The sequence below is a fragment of the Atractosteus spatula genome, chromosome 1 (genome assembly GCF_055471065.1).
Source record: "Atractosteus spatula isolate fAtrSpa1 chromosome 1, fAtrSpa1.hap1, whole genome shotgun sequence".
Taxonomy (NCBI): Eukaryota; Metazoa; Chordata; class Actinopteri; order Semionotiformes; family Lepisosteidae; genus Atractosteus; species Atractosteus spatula.
In genome coordinates, this window is record NC_142706.1 from 1,478,137 (window position 1) to 1,502,497 (window position 24,361).

At 49.5% G+C, this 24,361-nt stretch overlaps 1 protein-coding gene across 3 annotated transcripts in view; it reads right to left on the reverse strand.

Moving 5' to 3' along the window:
• Positions 1-1,730: 1,730 nt before the first annotated feature.
• dlc1 (DLC1 Rho GTPase activating protein) overlaps positions 1,731-24,361 on the reverse strand; it is a 56,414-nt gene continuing 33,783 nt past the window's right edge. For 2 of the 3 annotated variants that reach the window (XM_088919922.1, XM_088919930.1), the window contains exons 2-14: positions 18,795-18,866; positions 17,483-17,564; positions 15,971-16,034; positions 11,316-12,712; positions 10,642-10,821; positions 8,138-8,297; positions 7,609-7,807; positions 6,596-6,809; positions 5,489-5,603; positions 4,551-4,769; positions 4,050-4,267; positions 3,758-3,931; positions 1,731-3,173 (exon numbers count right to left, since the gene is read on the reverse strand). In XM_088919922.1, the coding sequence (XP_088776048.1) occupies positions 3,074-3,173; positions 3,758-3,931; positions 4,050-4,267; positions 4,551-4,769; positions 5,489-5,603; positions 6,596-6,809; positions 7,609-7,807; positions 8,138-8,297; positions 10,642-10,821; positions 11,316-12,712; positions 15,971-16,034; positions 17,483-17,564; positions 18,795-18,866 (3,194 nt within the window). In that variant the 3' untranslated portion in view covers positions 1,731-3,073. Of the gene's footprint in view, positions 3,174-3,757; positions 3,932-4,049; positions 4,268-4,550; positions 4,770-5,488; positions 5,604-6,595; positions 6,810-7,608; positions 7,808-8,137; positions 8,298-10,641; positions 10,822-11,315; positions 12,713-15,970; positions 16,035-17,482; positions 17,565-18,794; positions 18,867-24,361 lie in introns of those variants that run through there. The other variant, XM_088919938.1, reaches the window with a different exon arrangement.

The following is a 24,361-nucleotide window of genomic DNA, read 5'->3' on the forward strand; positions in this document are numbered from 1 at the left end:
GATGACATGTGACATTCTTCTGTCTTTAACCCAGTTTAAGCTGCTTCCCATTAAATAGTATACAATTGATCTGTATTTGAACAGGCAACAGTGATTCTAGAGTTTAAACATTTTTTAATGCCAGTAAGTGCTTCCTGCATTTCAGTTTCAAATAATCTGACTCCATAACAATCCTGTTGTTAGTTTAACACATCTGGTAACTGCATGTAAACACAACAGCAAATTCTTGAATTGTGCAGACATTTCTTCATAGTGAAAACTGGAAAAAACAAATCAATGTTTCTTAAAAGAATACTGAGCACAGTAGTAATTTAATGCACCAACCATAATTAAGACTTACACATGTTAAAATCCCCTACTTGGGTTTTCTTTGTGTTCTGGAATGTATTTTGCAATGATAAAGACATGTGAAAACCACAGGATACAGGAGGCAGAGTTGAACTGGACGTGTCATAGAGCCGATATCAGCTGTTTTCCCGAAGAATACTATTCTCACACCAGGAACAGCCCCCTGTGGCCTGTGTCCGGTTCACTGTGGACACAGTTCAGCGAGAGAGGGGTGGAGATAAAAATACCGCACTCGGGGTCCCAGGCCCAACGCCTTCTAGAGGAAAGTACACTTCGGTGAGGAAATGTTCTCCAGGCTTTGGACAAATTGGTCTTTCTTAAGGGGTACGTGGATTTGAAAGCTCAGCTCAGAAAGTGTATTAAAAGGCCAAAAGCAAAGAGAGAGAAATGTTGAAAAGTAGGCTAAAACAATTAGTTTATTCAGTAGGACAACGGAAAAGTTTTAAATAAATTTTTACAGAGATACCAGGAGATAGTTAACACGTAATGAGTAGTGGACTTAAGGGAAATGGCTGATTTATGAAATGAATGTTTTTTTCTCAGGAGTTTACAGAGTAAGAAAATGACAACATTCCTCAGGCAGAGGAAAGACACAATTCTATATGAAATCGTATTCGAACAGAAGAGACAGAACCGCTACAGGTATGACATGCAATTAAAGCTACATCTCCTGGAGCAGATAATACAAGTGGACATACGAAGTGAGGTGATGCTGCGGGAATATTGTATGCTGCACTCGTGAGATTTCATTTATAACATTGTGCACAGGTGTGGTCACCGCATTACACAAAAGGACACCGCTGCTCTGGAAAAGGTGCAGCAGACAGAGAAGCAGCCAGATACAGCCCAGGGTTGAAAGGCGTGTCCCATGCTGACAGGCTGAAGGAACTGAGCCTCTTTAGTCTTGAACACAGAAGACTGCAGATCAGACCTCGTACAGGTACTCAGTGACAAAGCCAGCCCGGTGGATAGCTTCTGAATGAACAGTACAGACCCACAGCGCCCCAAGGGAAATGAGACCAGGAGGCACTCGGAGGATTGTAGGCATCTGGGACATGTTGCCCCATGATAAAGCCAATTCTCTGGCTTCTCTCTTCCTCAGACCTGTTGATTACTGGTACCTGAACGAGCTAGATGCACCTCTTTGTCCTGGGGCTCTGAGCTGCAAAGTGTGAAAAAGAAAACATCCAAGGCCAATAATCTAGATATTAATGGACCAGTGAGTGTGAGCATTAAAACGTTTGAAGTAGTGTTTGAGGCTTTATATCTTTAATTGTCATATGTAAGTTCTCAAATTGAGGTAGCCTACAGAGACTGATGTTAAAAACCACGAGGAATAATCTGCTACACTGCAATGAAATGACAACAACACAGAAGACGCATTCCTTTTAATACATTTAATAGTGCATGAAATATTTAGGATCTGTACAGAAATAATAAAAAAAATGATAAAACATTTTATTATTTTCTGTCTGAGCTTTAGAGTAACATTTACAATAAAATGAAACGAGGTACAAAAAAGTATATCTGAGGTATAAATATGTGAATATTTTAAATAATCTGTCATTGTCATGCATTATCCTTATTAGGCAGTATACACTTAAATGTATCCAAGTTTACAATACAATGGTATGTACAGAAAATGTATTGCAAATGAAAAGTCACTTAAAATTCTGACAATGCATAATTAAAATAAGCTTATTTTAGAAAAACAACACTTCATTAAGGTATTGAGTAACACTGATAGAGATGTGTACAAACCTGCAGATTTTCCTTCTTTGAGTTACTTAACCTACACTATCATCTCGCCATTCACACGAATTGCAATGCAGTTCCGTGTCACTGCATCTGTCCTTTCTGTATTTACAGTAAAACCTGTAAAAAAATCACCTTTATAAAAGGACCAATTTATTACATTCTTCAAACACTGTTTCTATTTTACAGATGTTATTAAAACAGACGGCACAATAAATTCAGCAGACCAGGACGACGCACGTGCTGGGCTCAAATCCTTTCTGATGCTCACATCCACTCACCCTTCTGTTCCACTACCTCGTAAAGACATCAGAGGCAACCGACCTCAGATAGACTTGAGACTTTTCTGTTCTTAAAAAAATGTTTTGGTCCATTTGGGAATTGAGAAACTTAAAGACTTTAAGCAAATTGCAAACCTTACTCTACTTTCCCACCTCCTGGTGTCCCAGCCACCATTCTACAACGTACTCTTTGAAGCAAATCCAGAAACACACAATGACACACTGTCTCTTTCACTCCCCGGCACATCACTCGTCAGGAATAACAGAGCACGCAGAAACAGAGACAAGCATACAATCTTCAGTCCTGCTAGCAACACCGCAGAACAACAATATTTTCACAACATATTGTACTAGGACTGAAGTGTAAGATAATTGGCCTTGTCTATCATATGTACAATATTTTTATTGGCTTCCCAGAAGCAATAGCAGCCCTGTGTTAATCAAGTGCTTTAACAGCACCTTAAAGAGCTCAGGTTCGTTCCAGTTGGGGCACGGGCGACCCGTTACTCAAATTAAGCAGCAAAAAGACAAAAAAAAAAGCATTTTGTCACGGTTCAGTCAACTTCTTATTGTCGTCCTCTGCCTTGGCGTATGTGCAAACTGCAGGCAACGTCACGTAGACTCTCCTCGGCCACGCGGGAGGACTCCCCCTTCCCAGAGTGCACGACGAGTGGCGCGAGAGCGCCGAGTTATTTATCCAGCTGGCTGCTGAAAGAGTCACGTATCCGCACCACCTCCGCTGCACACCAGTGCCCAAATATCTTGTTGTACCACTCAGGACAATGACCCCTGTTGACAGGAGAAGAAGGAAAAAAAATCAGTACAGAGGAGGGAAACCATTCTTCTTCCTCAACATCCTTCTAACCAGCGCGGCATCTGAAGACAGCGAAACATATTTCACTGGGAAAGATAACATTATCCGTGATCCAGGAAGCTCTTGGGCTGGCCATACGTAAACCGTATGTCATAACATCCTGATTTTTCAAAACCCGGAGCATTTGATCTATGAGTGGAGAGCTGAGCTTGTCTGCTAGCCCTGTTTTAGATCTATTTATAACCTTTCCTTGGGGCTATCAATGCAGCAGAAAGTACTGCTGACTGGAATTGAACCTAGTGCACGCAGAGGTATGACCCATGTATCTCAGAATGAGAGCTTTGCTGCTCATTCTAAAGGTGAAACATAAATGCATGCCGTGAAATAACAGTTAGCACATGGACACTGTACAGCCTCATCCAGCTGTACGCTCATGGTGTGTGAGGTGAAGCTTTAGGCTTCCTAAGGTTTTGTGTCCTTATCTTCACCAGGAGCCCAAATAAAGAACAGTATGTCTTGCAGGTGTGTCAGCCCTGTGCTCTTGTGCGGCCCCACCTACCTGCAGTCTATCCTGGATACGTAGGTGAGCCTGGACTTGAAGGCCCCACAGGGCTCGATGAGATAGCGCGACGTCAGCACGTTGGCCCGGACCCCCATCAGCGCCGCCCCTTCGTGATCCACAGACACGCCGACCACAGCACAGGCGCCCTTGGGCAGATCCGTCACCCAGGTCCTAGCAAGACGAGGGAGCGGAGAAAACCCCAGCCTGAGCACGCCGGCCTGCCAGGAGAGGAGCGCGTCTCGTGACGAAGACGGCGGCCGGCGAGCGGGGGGCCAGCGGCGGCTCTCACCTCAGCACCACGTGATCCAGAGGGGGGTGTGGCGCCATGCTGGTCCGCACGTACTGGTAGACCTCGGTCTGCTGGTCCAGGCTCTCCACCGCTTTGCAGTCCAGCAGGTCCTCGTCCCACTGGTGCTGCTCCCTGAGCACGCGGTTCAGCACGTCTTCCGGGGCCGCGGGGATCTCCACGCTGGCCCTCCAGAGGCGGAGAGGAAAGCCATCGCTCACCTGAGAGGAGGAGGCCAACAGGAGCGCCGCTCGTTAGCGCGGGCCGAGCGCGGAGCTTCCAAAGACTGAATTAGCGCACAACTGAATTGGGGCCCCTGCTTTCCTTTGTTCACCGTCAACGTGGCTAAACTCCGATCATGTCAGGAGCGGACGTGAGGGTTTGTGCGCAGGGCGGGAAAAAGCACTGCCGATGAACCTGTGGCTGCCTGTAAAATGCTAGCGGTTCTATCAAATGGAAGAACAGAAGAAATGAAGGTTCAATCGTTTTATGCAGCCCAGGTACCTTCTTGTAAGAGAGCTCTGCCTGCTCGGGGGTGGAACAGCTGTCATAGCCCTTGAACTTCTCCTTGGCCTCCTTCAGCAGGCTGTCCAAGGCCTCCTTCAGGCACGTCTTGTATCCACAGGGCTGCTCTTTGCTGCTGTCCACCAGCTCCTCCAGCTTCAGGGGGTGCAGGCCTTGCTCTATGTAAGAATTTCGACAGCGGCTCATTTCCTCCGGAATCTGAAATGCAGTATTGCAAAACTTTGCAAATCAGTTCAGGCAACCTAACCACAGTCAGAAAGCATCCTTGTCTCATTTAGAAGTTTTATGTGTCTAGGGAGAAATATGTTCACTGCCGATTTCTTAACAGTGAAGAACAGTTGCTGGGAGCTGTTCAGTGTCTTTTATTTTAAAGGATCCCAAATAAATTCATAGCAATTCAATGGCATTCATGTTTAGGAGGGGTCCTGCTTTATCCAGTATTGGAGAACGGCCCCCAGCTGGGTGACACACAGCAGCAAGGTGACACGCAGGAGTGTTTCCCACTACAAGCCCAGGGTGAATTCATTAACCCAGGTTAAGACTCAAACAGTAAGCTACAGGTCACCTGCAGCCACAGCTCAGTTTTGAGTCATCATCCTGGTCTAAGAATTTACACGAATGGGGTTCTGTGATTCCCATTTGTGCTCCCTGGGTGGGGCTCAGCAGAGGAAGGCCGGATGCAACACAGAACAATACTGTGAGCTAAGACTGGAGGAAGGGCCTTTCCTCAGTATGTAACTAAGCCCACGAGATTCCTCATCGGAGCCCCCCCCCAATGTCACGTTGCTAATCTCCTCTTGTTGTCATATAGACTAACCCTAGTCTAAGCTGTCCTGAAATTTCAATCATGCTGCACTGAAGCCACTCCGAAAACCTCCAGCGCCATCCCACCCTGCGAAAGCAGCAAGCGCACGGACCTGGAAGAGCTTCCCGCACTCTGCGATCATGTGGGCCAGGCCCTGCGTGGCCGCCAGGTTCTCGTTCAGGTCCTTCTGGTCCGGTTTGCCGAGGCTGTGCTTTCTGTGCATCACCCTGAGGAGAGGGGACGACGGCCCAGTCAGAACGCCACCGCCACCACCAACAAGGGCGGCTTTCGAGGCGTCACGCAGGAATAGGAACAGGCCGGCCGCAGTCCTGAGCTCAGGTGTGGCGAGAATACCACCCGCCGGAGCCGCAGGACTGCAGTACGCTTCAGCAACGACCGCTCTTCTTGTATTGTATTGAATTTCAACAGAGGAATTCCATTAGTTACCGAGACCAGCTGTTGGCTGCATTTGCCGAGATACAGTATATTTTAAAAAAATATTTTCTTTTATTTTTGGTACGAGTGAAAATCCTCTTGCGCCGGCAAAGCATTGATGTTAGTCATAGATACTTTTTTTGTACTGAAACTGCAAGACACATTAACGTGGTGATTAATGATCTTCTTAAGACTTTACTCAAGAAGATCCCTTGGATAAAGTAGAAAAAAATGAAAGAATGTATTCCTCATGAGAACAAGGACTGACGCAAGAAACAGAAGAGGAGATTTAGGGGTTATTAAAACATCGCCCACAACAATACGAGCTAAGTGGTCAGAGATCCTCATCTGGCTCAGACAACCCTTAGTTAGGTCAGACCCTGAAGAAAGAATGACCAGGTTTAAGGGTATTTCCAAGCCAGACAGCTTCATACTCCTGATAAGTCTCATCAGTTTATTAACTTCATGAGCTTCCTGTTCTATGATCAACTATAAAAAACAAGAATCATATAACTTCAGGATTTATACTACATACAAACAGGTTACGTATTCAGATATATTTTAACATATAAGTATATAACATCGGATGCAAAAATATTATAAAATCCATTACTAAAACTAGCACAACACACTGCGACATGACAAGAACAACAGACTTCAAACTTAAGAAAGGCTTTGCCATGCCATGGTTGACTTCAACGCTGGAAGCCTTCTGAGTATTTCTCCTTTTCCTCAAGCCTGTCAGTCTGTGTCATGGCCCCAGTGTCCGGCGGCGGGCAGCTACCTGGGAGAGGAACTCTCACGCCGGAGCGTGTTGAGGTGGAACAGGGAGGGCGCCAGGCACACCGCCAGGTTGGTGTTCGTCATCTGGTTCTCCTGCACGTTCGCCGTGACGTCGCTCAGGAAGCACAGCAGCGTCTGCAGCGCCTCCCGGTTCTCGTCCGGCAGCAGCAGCACGGCGGCCTTGATGGCCTGGAGACGCTGGTCCTTGGGCACGTCTGCAAAGGCAAGACAACAAGGCCGGCTGCTCAGGGCTGTGTGCCGCGCGCCGCTGCCAGCGGAGACAGGCAGACAGGCTCGCCGTCACGCCCGGGAATCTGAACACTCGCACACAGGGCCTCCTCTTCAGCTGCTCGTCTGCCCCGCACAACAGCGTTATTATTTCGCTTTCAAGCGAATTCGTCCACCACACTTTGTGAAATGCCAGAAGGCTGTCTGTGCGTCTGCCCAGAGTCCCAGAGGGGGTTTTCTCAAAACGAGACGTGAGGGGTTAAGGAAGGGAAACCAGACTGCAGAAGTGGGATGGCGAAAGAAAGGAATCACCGATTTAGCCGTGTCACTGGATCGACCGACAGGCATTTCCTGTCTCAGATTTGTTTAAAAAAATCTTTCAGCAGACGGGCCAGGGGGAAAAAAAGAACCTGGACACGTGTGGTTTGATTCCCAGTGCTGGAACGTTAAGGCCGCAGATGTGGAAAATGAAAGCTTTAAATAGCCCTCTTCTCCGGGCAAACTAAAACATCTCCTTGGTCACAGGTCATAATAAACATCTTTGTCTGAACGGGAAAGGCTCTGTCTTCTGAAAAGCATGAGCTCAACATGTGATGGATGTAACGGAGAACAGTGCTGAGACTAACAAACCACAGATGGCCGCCCACCCCCTCGCCTCCACCGTCCTTCCTACACAGCCCAGAGGAGCGACGGCCAGCCGTGCGACCCGAGCACGAAGCAGAACCGGGCCGGGCCCTGCTGCCGAGCTAGCACCCTACTTCTGTTAACCCTCGCTCTGCCGCTTACACTGATAGATCTGGAGGAAGGTCTCGGAGAGCTTGCTGGTCAGCAGGGGCTCCGGCAGGTCCCTGAAGTACTGCTTCAGCATGTCCGCCACGTCGAAGGCGGACTGCCCCTCGTAGCTCGCGCTGTCGGGGCAGCTCTCGTTCATCTGCCGCAGAGCCTGGATCCTTGACTTGACCCCCGATTTCCTGAAGAGGCCCACCTGCCGGGACAGAGAGGCACGGCGCCCGGGCGGTTAAGCCGGGAAACTTCACCGAGGGGCGGAACGCGTCACGTTTTCGCCCGGCGTCCGTTCCGAGCGCTACATGACATGCCGAGAAGTCAAGAGGTAACCTCTTGTTTCAGGCTCTGATGTGTCAACTATTCTTCCTTAATTAAATGCAGGAATGGGTGTTCTGCAGTAGACGCAGGAGCTAAAATACTGGGCAGTAACAGCACTGTGTTCAGGACCCCAGAGCCGCCCCGGGGCGGACAAGGCGGAGCCCGACAGCGCGGGTGAGGGGCGGACGGATGCGGCGGACACCAGGCTGACCTGGTCCAGGCACTGGCTGCGGAGATAGCGCATGGCTTGCTGGATGCTCTGCGGCAGGGGTTGACCCATGCGCTGCACGTTCACCTGAAGGGGGACGCCGAACACATTCCTGTCCTTATAATCCGGCACTTTAATCCTCTTCATAAACTTCGGCACAGCCCTGAGGGGGAGGGAAGAAATCAAAGCAAGATCAGGACAGTCTGAAGGGCATGGGTGACTTGACTAGTGAAACGCAACTTGCTCATTGTGAGGAAAAGGCACATCTGATGCGTGCCCTTTTAGTAACACACGAAGGGCACATATTAGTCGGTTATCCGATTTCTAAGGTAAAAAGCTACCTAACAAACCTGTCTATAGGTGCTCTGCATGCTGTGTTAATTGCGAGTGGGTCAGTCAATCACCGCCCACACAGGCTTTGCAGGTGATGCTTTAAACAAGGAATTGCCAGCAGTACATTTCAGCCCCCTACACTGCCAGCAGGCTGCTGGGATTCCAACCGAGGGGCGTCGTTCAAACACTAAGCTCTGGACTTCGCACCCACTCTTTTGCGAAGCCCATTATGCGCCTTCACAGGGCGTCAACGACCAGCGTCAAGGGACCAGCCGGCTGTCACACGGATGAGTGACGTCCTGTCGTTAGCACAGGGGAGGCAGGGAATGAGAGCCCCAGCATGGCTGATTAGTGAGTGTAAAGAAACCCTTTAGAGACGGGCCGGGCCGTTAAGGCACTGCGGCAGGCCAAGGGCCTACAGAAATAAAGCAAGGCCAGACAAAGGGCTGGGGGTGGGGACAGAAATTAGAGCATTGTGGCCGGCCTGAACGCCCAGCAGCATTTACAGCCGCAGGGAGCTCGTGTAATGCGTCAGATGTTATCAACATGAAATTCTCGGTTTCCAAAAGCTTGAAAAGGCATCCTCCCAGGCAGCGAAGGAGCCGCTGCTGCCAGCAATTTCATGGTTAAACAAGCTTAACGGCGTCTGTTCCAAACTGGCCAAATCCAGCAGCAACACAGGCTGGAGCTCTGGGGGGAGCGCTGTCCATTTTTTTGGATGAGGGGGGTGGGCCCAAACCCTCCCGAGTTTTTAAAAAGTGGAACAAGGCTGTTCTGTTGCGCTTTGTGTGCCCCACACTGTAGAGCAAATTAAAAAGGAGATCCGTGCACCCATGTCCCTCATCAGCTCATACCGGCTGAAAACCCCCCTCCTGGCCACATATCTGTGCGCCCTGTGCTGTTGTCATGGCAGCTCAAGCCCAGCCCGAGTGTGGCAACAGGAGCGAGAGTACCGTAGGTGTGCATACCACAGGCCTGTGGAAATTCAGAGCAACACGTCACCCTCACCACAGAGAATCTGAAGCACGCAGGGACGACCGTCAATACGAGGTCCTGTCAGGACCAGACAAATAGCTTCGGTATCTGACAGGGCTAACTCAACAGGCTTTGAACAGCCGCTGCCTTGAAGCTGGGGTTGAAAACTCAGCGGGTGGACGTGAAAGCGGACGGGACTCGCTTCTTTTCACTCAGCCAAGGTGGGAGATCTCTATTGAATGGGAGGTTTTCCATGACGGTGTCTGGGGGGTTACAGTACCGGGATGAGCAGCCCCAGAGTTAGCTTTAATAATAATAATAATAATAATAATAGTAATTGCTTACACTTATATAGCGCTTTTCTGGACACTCCAATCAAAGCACTTTACAGGTAATGGGGATCCCCTCCACCACCACCAGTGTGCAGCCCCACCTGGATGATGTGACGGCAGCCATAGTGCGCCAGAACGCTCCCCACACACCAGCTCTCAGTGGGGAGGAGAGCAGAGTAATGAAGCCAGTTCATAGATGGGGATTATTTGGAGGCCATGATTGGTAAGGGCTAATGGGAAATTTGGCCAGGACGCCGGGGTTACACCCCTACTCTTTTCGAGAAACGCCCTGGGATTTTTTCCATGACCACTGAGAGTCAGGACCTCGGTTTTACGTCTCACCCGAAGGACGGCGCCTGTTTACAGTATAGTGTCCCCGTCACTATACTGGGGCATTAGGACCCACACAGACTGCAGGGTGAGCGCCCCTGCTGGCCCCACTAACACCTTAGTTAAGCAGCAACCTTAGTTTTTTCCAGGAGGTCTCCCATCCAGGTACTGACCAGGCTCACACCTGCTGAGCTTCAGTGGATTGCCAGTTGGGAGTTGCAGAGTGATATGGCTTTCTGCATGTGACTTGGCAGCTGGAGGACTGTAAAATGTAATAGCCTAGGTAGGAGATTAAGTGGGTCATGCTACAGGTGCTACCCCAGCTCCCTCAGCAGTTTGACACAATGTCCCGACTGGATTTTAGGGGCTCATGTTGAAACTGGGCAGACTGCCTGATGATAAAGCTCACAGAAGAAAAGTAGGGTTTCGAAGATTTGACTTCCCAGCTTAAATAGGCCTGTCCCTCTTTCCCGTCTCTCCAGTAACTTGCCCCAGCGCACATATGAGCTGCGCCCGCAAGGCCGAGAGGATACCCACCAGCTGAAGCCGTGCTTGTTTGTCGGGGTGTACTTCTCCAGCAGGGCGGTGAGCTTCAGCAGGGAGAATTTCTGGAGGAGGTTCATCTGCACGACAGACTGGCAGTTAATCTGCAGCGTCAAGGAGGAGATGCTCGGTCTGTGTGAGCTCTGGAAACTGTGCCATCGCAGTTTCTGAGGTCTGTACAAAAACAAGGGGGAAAAAATTAAACTTCACACCCAGATGAGCAAATGCTGTGCCGAGAAAACAGCTGTATGTCAAAAGGAGAGATTCACTCAATCCACGTCTTTGATTGTCACTCTTCTGTGGGATGAAGCGCGACATCAGTACGGCTCAGACAGCTGATTGAGCTCTCCGATATTTCCGCTTAAACATCTCAACATGCAAATCAGCGCGCTGGTCAATTACTTAGGATAGCAATCCGCTTGGAATTCCTCCCGCACATTCCGAACTCCGAGCAGATTGCTACATCCTGCTGATACAGAGCATTCCTGAGCATGACTGCATACAGCCGCGGTACATTGCGTAATGGGAAAGCTGTCTGAACACGTCCCCCCCTACATCCCTGCCAGTCAAGCAAAACAAGAAAGAAAAGAGGAAAGAGAGCCTGAATAAAGTGTAAGAGGCGGCACAAGGGGACAGACGAGCGGCGCATCCCGGGACAAACTGCCGACCTGTTGGATCTCGTCAGGGAGGCGCCCACGCCCGAGTCCCTGCGCTCCCGGCCGGCCAGCGCCTCCTCCTGCTCGTGCAGGGAGTTCCCGGTGCTGTCCAGGTCGCTGCCGTTCTCGGCCTCCTCCAGTGGGTGCTGCAGCGGGGAGGAGGGGCAGGGCGAGACCGAGTCCAGGGCCGAGTCGGAGTCGCCCTCCTCGCAGGCCCGCTCCGACCACTCGTTCACGAAGCGCTGGAGGCCCCGCACGTGCTGCAGGATGTCGTCCAGCTGGGGGTACAGCAGCAGCCCGCCGTCGGCCGGCGGGGAGCCGGGCACGTTGTCGTAGACGCTGAGCCGGCTGTCCAGCGAGCCGCCGGAGTTGCGGCGGTTCCGCGGGCCGCAGCTGGAGCCCTTGGAGCTGTCGCCGCTGCTCTCCCGCCGCAGCCGGCGGTGGGGGCTGCTGTCGCACAGCGCTCTGGGGAACGTGCCCGGCTTGTGCCCCTCGGGGATGAAGAAGATGACCTCCTCCTCCTCCTCCTCCTCCTCCAGCTCCGCCGCCCCCCTCTGGTTGCGCATGTTCTTCGCGGCCACCGGCGGCTCCGGCCCCGGCCCCGGCGGCGCGTGGCTGAAGGGGTCGAACCCCTCCAGGTACATGCCGCCCCGCTTGCTGCTGCTGTCGCGGCGGCCGAAGCAGGCGGCCGAGTGGCTGCGGGCCCGGGCCACGGGGCTGGGGGTGCTGACGGTGCTGCTGCCGGCCTCCGACGGGCTGCTGCTGCTGCTGCTGGTCTGCGTGGAGTAGGAGATGCTGCGGTTCCTGGGCAGGCCGTGCAGGCTGGAGATCTCCACGCAGTTCAGCCGCCTCAGCTTGTCCTCGTCCATGCCCTCCCTCAGCACCGGCGCGCTGATCACCAGCTTGGACACCGGCTTCTTCTTCTTGCTGGGCGAGCCCTTCAGGCGCAGGCTCTCCATCCTCTTCAGGAAGCTCTTGGCCTTGGACCTGGTGCTCTTGCCCCCACCGGGCTTGGTGCTGAAGACGAAGCTGGAGAGCTCCTTCGGGGAAGGCAGGCCCTCGGAGAGGGAGTCCTCGTTGGCCCCCGAGTTGCCCGAGGAGCAGACGCTGGTCACCGAGCTGCTCCGCAGGGTCCCCGTGTCCGCGCTCCGGGACCCCGGCCCCTGGCTCCCTGTGCTGCTGTGGGTGCTGTGGATCGAGCCCACCTCCGGCTGCTCGCTGAGGTCCGTCAGCACGCTCTCGCTGCTCACTCCCACCTTGAGGCCGGGCCCCTCGGCCGGAAAGAGGCCCGGCTCGCCCGGCAGGGAGAACACGTCCAGCTCCTCCAGCCTGGACCACCTCTTGCTGTCCCTCTGGAAAGTCCACTTCCCGCTGATGGCACACGGCTCATCCTCGTCCGAGTCCTCGCTCTAAAGCAGGGAGTGAAGAATACAGACCATGAGCACTTTTTTTTCCCTGCCGAAATGCCAGCATCGTGTTGAAAAGCCGGGTTCACAGAATCAGCTCCAGAGACAGAGTGATGCTCTTCAAGGGAGCGATTCTTTGGACAAAACAGTATCATGGAAGCCAGCTCTTCATCTATAGGTAACTAAATTTTAAAGAACTGTGCTTATTGGTAAACACACATTTCTGTTGCTTTTAAGAACACAGCACAGTGTAATTCATTGTTGTATTTCTAAATGTGTTTATTTACTTGTCGAAAGAGATAAGATCAAACATATCCTGCATTGTGTGTTACTTATCCATGTCAGACTACAGTCCCATGTGGCTGTGGTTAATTTATCACTACCCCAGAGGCAACAGGAAATTCCATTCTTGCTTGCTATGTTTAAACTGGAGTCAGCCAGGGTCAGGAACCCCTCCAGACCCCTTTCTGATTCAGCTTCCTTTTCAAAGAGGCTTTGTCCTGAGACACCCTTCTTTCACGGTAAATGATAGTTGGTCTTCCAACTGGATCTACTAACTCCTAATTTGTAGTCAAACAACACCCAAGACAGAGCTTCAGAAGTCTCTTTGCTGTGACTAATAACGCGGCGACAAAAGTCCATAAAACTCCAGCAATTCACTGCCTTCGGGCTGCCTCAGGTCTCTCATCAAGGCCTTCCCTGTGCTTCCTGGACTTCCTGCGGCCCTTTAATTAAATAACTGGTTTGAATCATCATCATGAGCTGACATGCGTAAACAGTGCGAAAGCACTTCACGTGAACCACTTACGCATGAAACAAACCCCCTGGATCTGATTCCCTTCCCCAGGGGCCACAGCTCACAGACCTCCTGTGCTGTGTGGACGGTTTCATATCCACCCCGGCCCTCGACAGACGGCTGGCGGCTGCATACCACGCAGCCGAAGGACAGAGAACGGGAGTCACGTCCCGCACATACATGCATTCCAAGGACAGGGAGGGCAGCGGTTTTATTAGGCAAGCAAACAGCCCCTTTGCTTTCTGCTGACCCTTCTTCATCAGAGAGGTCAACAGGGACATTGCAGGCCATTGAGAGACTTTCATCAGGAAGCTTATTCACATGCGGCAGGTCAGCTCAGACAGCACGCTCATGAGTAACGTCAAAACCAGAATGCCCCCTGGTCTGCTCTGCTCCAACAGCGTCACACCAGTCCGAACACACAGGGACCTCTGACATGCACGCTGTCAGCTCGTGCCCTGCCCACTCTAGATAGTGCTGGCCACTCTTCAGATGCTTTGGTGTCCATTGTACTGAGCTTTCCATTATGTGCTGAAGAAACGCACTGGTGTGCCAGCTGCAATCCCCACTACTGTTTTGATCAGTCTCAGAAGCATTGACCACAGGAATGGGAGCCTCAGCTCCTCCAATAACCCAGAATGCTCTCCAGAATTCATCCATTAAGGGTACATCACGCAACTGAATTTCTTTTCTGTGCTATATATGCTTTCCATTTTATCTTCAAGCATCAAAAACCATCAAAGACACCGACAAAGTCAACCTGACAGATGACTTCAAACTCAGAGACGAAGCACAAACCAGAGGACGCAAGTGCAAACTACGGGCCGGTGCGTTGCAAACTGAGGACAGGAGGCACTTCTTTACACAAAGGGTTGTAGGAGTCATGGTACACAGCCCGATACCCTGGATTCTTTCAAGAAACACCTGGATTAGATTGGATCAGTTAGCTATGGAAAGGCCTCCTCTTGTTTAAAACCCTTCCTGTGTCCTTATGATAAAATAGGGTTATATAAATAACATGTCTCCAAAACTGATATTTTTAGAGAGGTATCATGCCTTTAAAATTGCTTTTAAAAATGGATTATAGTAATGAAGCCGTTTTGTTTCTGAAAGTATTTTTTTAATTTTTTCTACTAATTTGCAATGTGACATGATTGGCCTAGATTAACAACAGAGCACCTCCACAGTGTCAGGCTTTCTAATAGCAATCCCTTGCGTTTATATAGGATCTTTCACCCTGAAGGACCCCTAAGCACTTTACATACAAGAGGGGGCCCACTTCCTCCATCATTGAAGAACAGCCCCCAGCCGGGCGACACACAGCAGCCGTTCTGCACCAGCGGCCCAGATACACAGCCGAGCGGGGGCAGGGGTGGAGCACACAGCTTCCTCAGCTGCATTATAGAGGAACTCCAGGTAGGCCACATTGTGTAGGCCCAGGGAGGAGCTCAGCCAGGACACCAGGGCTGTGAAACTAGCAGTGAAACCACGTCACCCTCTTCACAGAGTAGAGGCAACCTCTCTCCTCTGGGGAGCCGAGGAATATGTCTTCTCCCTTACAGGGGAGACCTTTAGGGCTATGATGTCGTCCAAGAATAAGCAGTCACTATAACTATATGGTGTAAATGTGCAAAATAATCTTCTCCGGCTGTTTCCCAATCCTAGAAAGCTTTCTAAATAGTGTTTTCTAAACAGACTTTATGTATATAAAGACAATGTTAGCGGCTACGCACAGCTGTTTAATGTATAGCTGTTTTAGGTCTTGTCAGCACGATACAGATATATAGATGTCTTAGCCATCCTGATCACAATTTAAAATATATACATGTGTATACACAACACTGTATACATTAAAATAAGCCTGGACAGCAGTGATTACTATGTTTAACAAGGTTGTGTATCTTGCTGATTTCTAACTGGGTCACAATGCAGAACTGGATTTTAGTTCTGTTTATTATGAAAGCATGACAAATCCTGTATCTGCGTGACAAGATCCGTATAATTTGAAATGGCAGTCAACTAATCAAAATGTTTTTTTTCATATCATTCTCTGAATGAATTAGCAGGCATGACTTTTCTTTTATCAACTTTGAAGAAATAAACATTAGTTCTCCTATGCTCCTTTATGTCTAAAACTCTGTTTTTGCTTCACCCAGATATCTTTCTAATGTAAAAAAGTCCTCGCATTCTAACATCTTGCAGAAGCACTCTGTGAAACATGCTGAAGTGAGGGCCATATTTCATTCGAAGATGTTTTTGGGATGAAAGTATCCCCCTTTTAAAGGAAACATCAGATAACTGCACCCACTTTCCCCAAGGAGCTACAATTCTTTGGTTTCGTGCTTTTCATTGGTCCCATACAAATAGCTCGGAGTTATAAAAAACAGGTATTCCCATTAGGAATTACATCAGTTTAATTCAGAACAGAGGGAGTGCTGCGGATAAGCACAGTTGACATGACTTACTCTTTTCCTCTGCGGCGAGATCTCCAACTTCATCACGGCACACTTGTTGAGGGTGTTCAGCCGCCTGCGAACGACACACACAGGAGAATTAAAATGCCATTCCAGCCCCGGATTTGAGTCTTTCCCCAGGAACAAGAGCCATTCTTCCCATTCTGTACCTCACTCCCAGGCCAAACACATCGAGGAACAGCCTCGTTCTGGGGGCTAACTAAAAATGCCAAAACAATAATAAAAAAAGGTAGCAGACTTTATATATGTCAAGTCTCCTCATCTGAAACCATAGTAAAAGAAAACCCAAAGTAAAAAGAAAAATGGACATTTATCCTACGCAGTCTGCTAGGAGTCCCTTCAGTCTGCTTCGCATGACATGCACTGACCCAGGCTCAAGGCTTGAACATTGAGTGATATCCTCCAGATGCACATGGTCAGCTGGAACAATGCTGTGCCTTTAATCAGCTGGAGAATCAACTCCTCAGAACCACCTGGGTGCTGAACCTTTCATCCCATGGAAAAATATGGTCTTTAACACACACAGATGAGATCCCTCCTATCACATTTTATCAGCTGACAGATATCCCGTCACACACACACTTACTGATCATCCGAACCGACTTGCCACTCGCTTTTAAGCAGAAGAAAAAGAAACAACCGTACTGAAAGAAAATAGCGTGACACGGGGAGGCACTGGTGCATTTTTTCTAGCCAGATAAAAAAGTAGTAGAGTCTAGTAGTAGAGCAATGCGTTCCTTATCGGCATCTCTCAACAAATGTAACATTTTTTGAACCACGTGATCTTCAAGTGGTCTGGTTTGCAGACAAAGTTCATAAAGACATGTCATGGCTCCCTGTAGACTGAATATTTATAAGTTCAAAGGTGATACACAAACAGATCAGGGTTTCTTTCGATGTCTGAACCCAAAGCTGCCCCAGTGATATCCGAAAACAACATCAGAGGAAAGTGGGGTCCCATTCCGTGATGTATAATACTGCAACTTTCTGCAGGTGAAATGGCAATGGGAATTTTTAATTTTTGCATCTCTTAGTAACTTTTACAGTGCTGAGATCATATCATACAGAACTGTGAAGCTGAAGGGCATCATGACAGAGCTGCTGTGCAGTAATAGCAGGCTGTCAAAACTGTCTGCCAAGACATCGATCACAGGGACTCGGCCAGTTCAGGGCCGCCGGAGATAAAGATTAGAAACACTGCCTCTTTCTGTCCTCATAAATGACTGTGGCTTGTGGCACATCTGAAAAGGCTATAGACAGGGCAAAAAAGGCTGACTAACCCTTGGCAGAATGTGGGGTAGTAATAATATTTGCCTTTCTTAAACAAACACACAGCTGTTGAGAGCTTTCCTGGTTTTAACACGTACAAACCCCCTTTGTCAGGATGGACTTTCCTTACGCCATCTGCATCTGTTTGCTGGTGTTGTTCTGTTTTTGCCACGGGTGTAAAATTAATTTTATTTGTAAAAAAAAAAATCGAGGTCTCAAAGCCTCCGCGCCCACCTGCACAGAGCTTCAATGGCGTCTCCGTCCAGGAAGTCGTGGTCCCGGGTCACAGAGGAGATCTCGATAGGGAACTGAGAGTCTGCAAGGGGGAAGAAAGCAGATGGAACAGGAGGAATCAGGGGGCTGACAGTCCCAGGGGCTCCTCCCTCCCCTGCAGCTGCTGCTCAGGCCAGCTTCCAGGGAGCAGCTGAAGCCCTTGACCAAGGCCAGCAGCCCCGCAGGCCGAGAGTGTGAGCGACCGGAAGGACAGCGCGGAATCAAAACAAATCACGCTCCCTGCCGCTGAGCGAGGAGCCCACCCTGCCTCGCAGGAAACGGGTGGCAAAGCCATTCACAGAAAGCACACACTCCTCCGTGGCTCAGAGAAGCAGGCTCATTGTGTCCGAACGCCTCTGTGCACGCGCGCATGGCTGTCCCGCAGACCCAGTCTGGTGACGGTGGCGGCCGACGGAAGCACATCTCTGGCGACACCCCCGCACAGGAATAGCGAAAACCACGAGATAACACCAACACCCCGAAATAACCCCTGTGCAGAACTACTTCTTTTTGTTCTCTTTGCCTTAATTAGTGGCTGTAAAGCCGGAGAAGGTATTTATTTCACCCAGGAAATAACTGGCTGAAAGTTAACCTCGTGGCTGAAATGAGCGGGAGGCTTGTGCTCAGGCAGGCAGAACAATCCCTTCGCGTAAACAAAAACACAAAGCCACCCCACTAGACAAGCGCCTCTGGACTGGGGGCAGGACCACAGCTGATCCGCTCCACAGGAAGGCCCGGGGCCGGACACAAGCCCCAGCAGACGCTCCTTCACCTGCACAGTGCAGCCGGGACTGGGCAGAAACGCAAGGCAACACGAAGAGCACAGAAGAGGAAGACTGGTTTTTGTATGTGCTTCAACGTGCATTTTACTTCCTGATCGGAAATCAGTTTTAATGCCCCAGGGCCTCCTAACGGTCCTCCTTATGATCACCGAATTAATCTTCGCCCGTTCCTTTGCAGTCAATGCACACCGGCACGGAGCCCTGCTCGAGCCTCTTACTGACACGCACAGCAATGTGGACAGGCGACGCCAAAAGACACACAAAGTTACAGTTACAGTCCTGCTGATGAACGAACGTCTCAATGAGCACTGCAGGTCTGGCCTCAGATAGAGAGATAGAGAGAGATGTGGTGGGGGGGGGGGGGTGACAAAATGCTGTTCAACCTCAAGTTCATAAGGTGCCGGCTTCTAACTCCTAACAATATTCATCTTGCGCTTGCTGTTACTTAGACCGACATTCTTGGAAGCCGAGGTCAGAGATGCACTTTTTACCTTCGTAGAGCTGGGCATACTGTGGGAACCCAGCTGCCCTCAGCCAATCACATGCCTCCTTGGCCTCGATTTCTGAAAGAAAGGGAAAACAAGACAGCCTTCTGTTAGATATTTACCGAGCAGGAAGTTCCAATGCACAGCAAGCCTGCGCTATAGCAACTGAACGGAGCCACCGCAACCACAGCAGCTCCTTCAGCAAGAGTTTTATCTTACCCAGCCCCTGGAGGTCCAGTGCATTGAGATCCGGAGCTCAAAAGAAGACAAGGACGCAAAGAAACAAACCGCGCCGAACGAGACCCGCTGCCTGAGGGCCGGGGTTGAAAGAGCGGCGTTTCCCAGGAGGGTATCGCCACCACACAGGACCTGCACTGCTCTCCTCTGAGAGGGGATACACTGTGCAGGAACACTTAGAAGAAGAGCCGCAGCAACAGAGCCTGACAAGAACAATTGCTGGAAGCCTGCAAGGGCCTTTTTGAATGAGCTGAAGTGGCTTTTCCGATCCAAGGTCTCCAATCGCCTCGCACGTATCCTCCCTTATTAAAGCAGGAACCAGCCCAACGGGGAGCACGAAAGGCATGAGCTCACTACCCAAGTCTCGTAATCCCCTGGCATGTCTCACCGCTCCAGGCAAAAAAAGGACTAATGAAGCACATACCACTCTCATGGCCTCGTGCTAACCCAGCGGCACCGAAGGCCAGGATCTAGGAAAATGATGGAATCGGGGAAGTTTGATACTTAAAAGGCATCAGGACTGTTACGACACTGGAAAACTGAAACACTACCGCAGGTCACAAACTTTAGACCTTAGACTGAAGCCTGGAAAACATTGATTCAAAAATGAGACGGGTGGCAGCAAAAGCCCAAGCAGGAAATGAAGTAAATCCTGCGAGATCAGTGTGTCAAATTCTAAACCTCCCAGGCCTGCTTAGACCAGCCCCTTTCTTTAACAGGGCAAGTGCAGGTTGTCGGCACGCTGCCAGGTCTAATCGATAGGATCGGTTTGCTTTCTTGTCAGCGACAGCCCCAGCCGAACTGAGGTGCCTCGGTGCTTGTCCTTATTTTTCACCCTCTCATGTGGATCGTGAATCCATCACAAAAACAGCGTCGGCAACAACAACAGAACGACTTAGGTCATTGCGTTCACGAACATCAAATGAGTCCTGTTGTCTGAAAATGTTTACGCCCATTTAAATAGGTAAAACTATCTTACACTTTCCCTCATTAAATTATGAGATAATAATTTCAAACTTATCAAAGGATACAAAAAAATAATCAGGTAGTGGAGAAAACGTTAATCAGTTGCAGGGTACACTGACGTCACCATTTAAAGGCCTGTCTGATCGTCTGATCCAAACACAAAGTCTACAAATCTACTATTCTCGGCAAACACAACCCCAACACAACACACAGTACGTTCAATCAAGTACCACAGCCGGCAAGCGTCATGACAGCTTTGCTTTCCGTCATTTGCAATCATGCAGGAGCGACAAGTTCTGATTTTATTTTTCAGCGGCGTATAGTTTTTGCATGCCTCTTCTGTGCCTAACAGCCAAACGTGACTGCTGCTCCTCCAGCAGTTGCCATCTCTTGCTTTCAGGGAGAAAGCAGCCCTGGTCACTCTGAAACGCCTCTCATACTGGAGAAGTCCGCACTGCCAAGACCCCGCACACCCTGTGCCGGACCTCAATCAGCACGGGTGGGCGTAGAGCCTCTCTCGCCTTGCTCCTGCGGGAACTAACCCGTTAGCCGGCTGTCACACTGTTTCACGGGGCTCTGCAGGCCGCGGGCGGACGTGTTCCTCATTCTAACTGCTGCGCTACATTTCTGACGAGCCTGCTAACTGGCGGACAAATGCCGGGGTGGTGCTGTCCTGCGGCCGCAGGGAAGGCTGCCCGTTAGCTGTGAAAGGGCCTTCAGGCAGCGCGTGCCAAATGGTGTGACGAACGCCTGCCGAGCAAATGGCTTCCTTCATCCAGCCCCCCTGGCTGCTCCTCCGGCACGAGTGAGCACACCGCCAGGGGCCGGGGGAGGCCGGAGTATCGCGGCCCAGGGTGAGGCGGTTCACACGTGAGCTGTGAGGCACAGGTCTCCATGAGACACCGCCGGGGCCACTTCCACAGGAGCAGTGCTGCTCTCGGAAGCGATCGAGCGGCAAGGGGGAAAGTGCAAAGAAAATTAGCTGCAAGAAACAAGAAAAAACATGCAGAAGGAAAGGAGGGAGATGAGGATGAGGATGGCAACAGGCACCAGATCAAATTCGACTAGCAGACGGCGTCAGCAGCCGGGGCCGTTTCGGGTCAGAGCTCAGGGTTTCTGCCCTCTTGTATCCCACAACCCACGCCGGAGTCCGGTCCAGCTCACAAGAAACCCAGGAACAGAGCGTGGAGGGAGAGGAGCTGCGATCAGAGGTACGTGACTGTCCTCAGCTATGGCTGGAATGAGAGCCTCCAGCCTCCTCCCTGCAGCAACACTGGGCAGAGGCGCGGGAGCTCGTACATACCAGACACAAGCCCTGACAGCGGTGCAACTGTCAAGAACAGGGTCCGCATGCTCACAGGGGTAAAAGCCGTAAAGTTTGCACGTAATTGACACAGGGGTGAAGATTAACACCGTCCTGGGAAATGAAAACATGCATTTGTGCTAATTAGTAGCCTTTTGTCCGGGAATGACATTTTTGCTGCTGTGTTTTCACATGAAGGTCACACATTTGAAATGTGGAATGATATGCAGCAAGAGGCATGTTTTCAAAACACTGGGGTTTCATTCAGTAACACAAGGATTTCATTTATACAGCTGCCAGAGGTAGCTAGAAGCCAGAAAGTAAGTTACCCAGTGTTAGTTTCCTGCCATAATCGATTAAATTTTCTGCAGCACATAAAAAGGTATCTTACTTCCAGGCAAGTCAATATGTACAGAATGTGAAGCAGTGGTGAGGTTCTGCACATCGTGCAGATCGCTTCAGTAAAAAGCCCAAGTTCTATAAATGTGTACAAATATATGTCATTTCAGAAAAAAGCATCAGCCCAACAAATCACCGATTCATAAATTATGATAATAATCCCACAGAACGTATACTGCAAGTGATCTAAAATACAGTTCTAAAGTTCACACGTGAGAAATACCTTTGTAGTGAAATGAAATGTGAATCAAGACTGGTGGATATAGTTCACTTGATGCCATTACCTTTGGAAAACATTCCTGAGCACAAGCCTTAGAAGACAGAGGCTTAAAGCCAAAACCTCTTTAACATTAGAGCATTAATCCCTAACCCAGGGCTATTCTTTACATAATGGGTTCACTTCAGCACTCCATTACATGATTAAATAAATAAATAGAGGTAAATTTGATACATGCATGATTTTTGCAGAGATTAGAAACTTTATACACTCAAAACACAACTATCTCCTGACCCCTGTCTGCCTCAGCGGTTTCCCTTGAGTAAACAGCCACTCGCAAACAATGGGAGGCAGGGATGCCTTCATGCGCCTGGTGATACTCCACACAAAGAGATACAAGCACTGCAAACAATGCACAAGGCCTTCAGAAAGGCACCAAGTCACCAGGAGTCCCTTTTCACATTTGCATACCACACAGCCACTTTGAAACCTCACCAACGCAAAATTAATAAGGCCTGAAGTTTCCACAGAGAGGGGGAAAGTGGGGGGAAATTGCTCTGTCTTAGTGAGCAAGCTACAGCTGATCTGGATAAAATAAGCTTTCCGCAAACAGAAGTTATCTTTCATTGAATCGGAAAGCTGAAAATGAGAGATTTCGAGGATTGGGATGACTCCATTGTCTAGATGTTAAATAATGGGTATGTGCCCATTGTGTGGAGTATACTAAACCTCAGTGTACTAAACAATGTTCTGTCCAGACTCTCCTAAGACTGGAGGATCTCAAGGGCTTTTGGGTTGCAAAGCAGGTTATCCCTGGTGGAGTGTGAAACACCAAGAAAAAAGACCAAACTACAGGTTTCCAAAGCTATCAGAGCCAATGACAGAACTGTCCGGAAACATTCTAGCTACAAACATAAAGTGAGATACATCTGGCATCACAACAAATAAAGAGGACGCAAACTGCATTCAAGTGCATACTGTACTGTCACTGATCCCTGCTGCCCGCTCTGCACAGCATCGTCGATACTTCAGGCAGCTGAGCCCTGAGGAGTGCAGCAGTCCTCAGCTATTCTACTTACGTGTACAGACAGAGCGCATGAACAGCTCAGTTCTTTAGGGTGGGTTCAGCACTGTCTCCAGTCCTTCAGGGTCAACGGATTACCTCATTTCCCTTTTCCTATTAGTAGGAAGCGTGTGAACTTGTTTACTGTACAGAACCATCCTGTATCGCGTACGACCTCCCCCTTTGTTCAAGGACAGATAATAGAGCTGCTGTGTCCAAAACAAACAGCAGCTCCAGCAATTTTGTCAGCTCTGGGACGCAGTAAAATTAATGCTGCGCGGCGAACAATGGATAGCCTGCACTGCTACAGAGACACTCTCCTTTCCAGAAGGTCAGAAACATTTTAAAAATGCTAAATCTTGAGCTGTGTTGATAGAGAAACACACTCCTCAGCAAACATCAATTTCAATCTTCAGCCAGTTTTCAGGAACTGGGCTACAATTCAATGTGTATTGCAGCAGGCAACTGATCATTGAGCAGACTTCTCGTGTGAAGATGGTACATTATTTCTTGCATAACTGCTAGATCACAGAGAAACTGCCTTGATGCTGCACCCTACGTGTCTTCAGCTGTTTTCCTTGCTGTGTCTCTTCGGCATGGGCACTGATGACCACGCTGTGATCTCCCTGCAAACCACATAGCCGGACTCCGGAGAGAAACTGCAGAGATGGGCCAGGAGTCTCCCCTGGGAGCAGTCTCTGTCTGACCACACAGGCTGTCTGCAGCAGGGAGCTGATCTGAATCAACAGCAGGCTATTTCCTAAAGCCTCCTAAATCCTGCAGCTCTCCCTGATTCTAAAAACAATTTCAGACTCAAAACCTCTGGATTCACTCAGAAGGGAGGATAAACCAGTGAAATTAGTTTGGCCTATGTGGGATTTACCCACATCGAAAGGACCTAGACACAGGGACACATTGCACAGTGCAAAATACAGCACATGCCAGTCACACTGGCAATGCACTGTGTTCCCTAAAGTCCCCACAGCCAAGGGTATTTTGTATTTTTCTAACACACATGTTTAAATAATGTTAAAAACATTGTGCTCATTTCCAAATACTTTTTTTTCACACAAATGTATTATCAAAGACGGAAGGGGGTTTCAATCCACCAGGGCCCAAGCAATTTTAACAGACCTAAACAAAAATATAACTGGTTAGGCTTCCGACAGTGCTGGGCCAACCACAGACTGCACTGAGACACCATTATGGTCGGGTACATAGACCTTCAGCACTTAGAAAGCTGTTTTTCAGTTTCTGTTGATTTTGCGGCGTGTGTGATTAGCTTTCGGAAATTAAATTGTTTTGTATTATCCCATGATGAAATTCTTTATGCCAGTTGCAACACCTTTACAGTGATTCACTTCCAAAGGGACATATCCAGTGAAAAA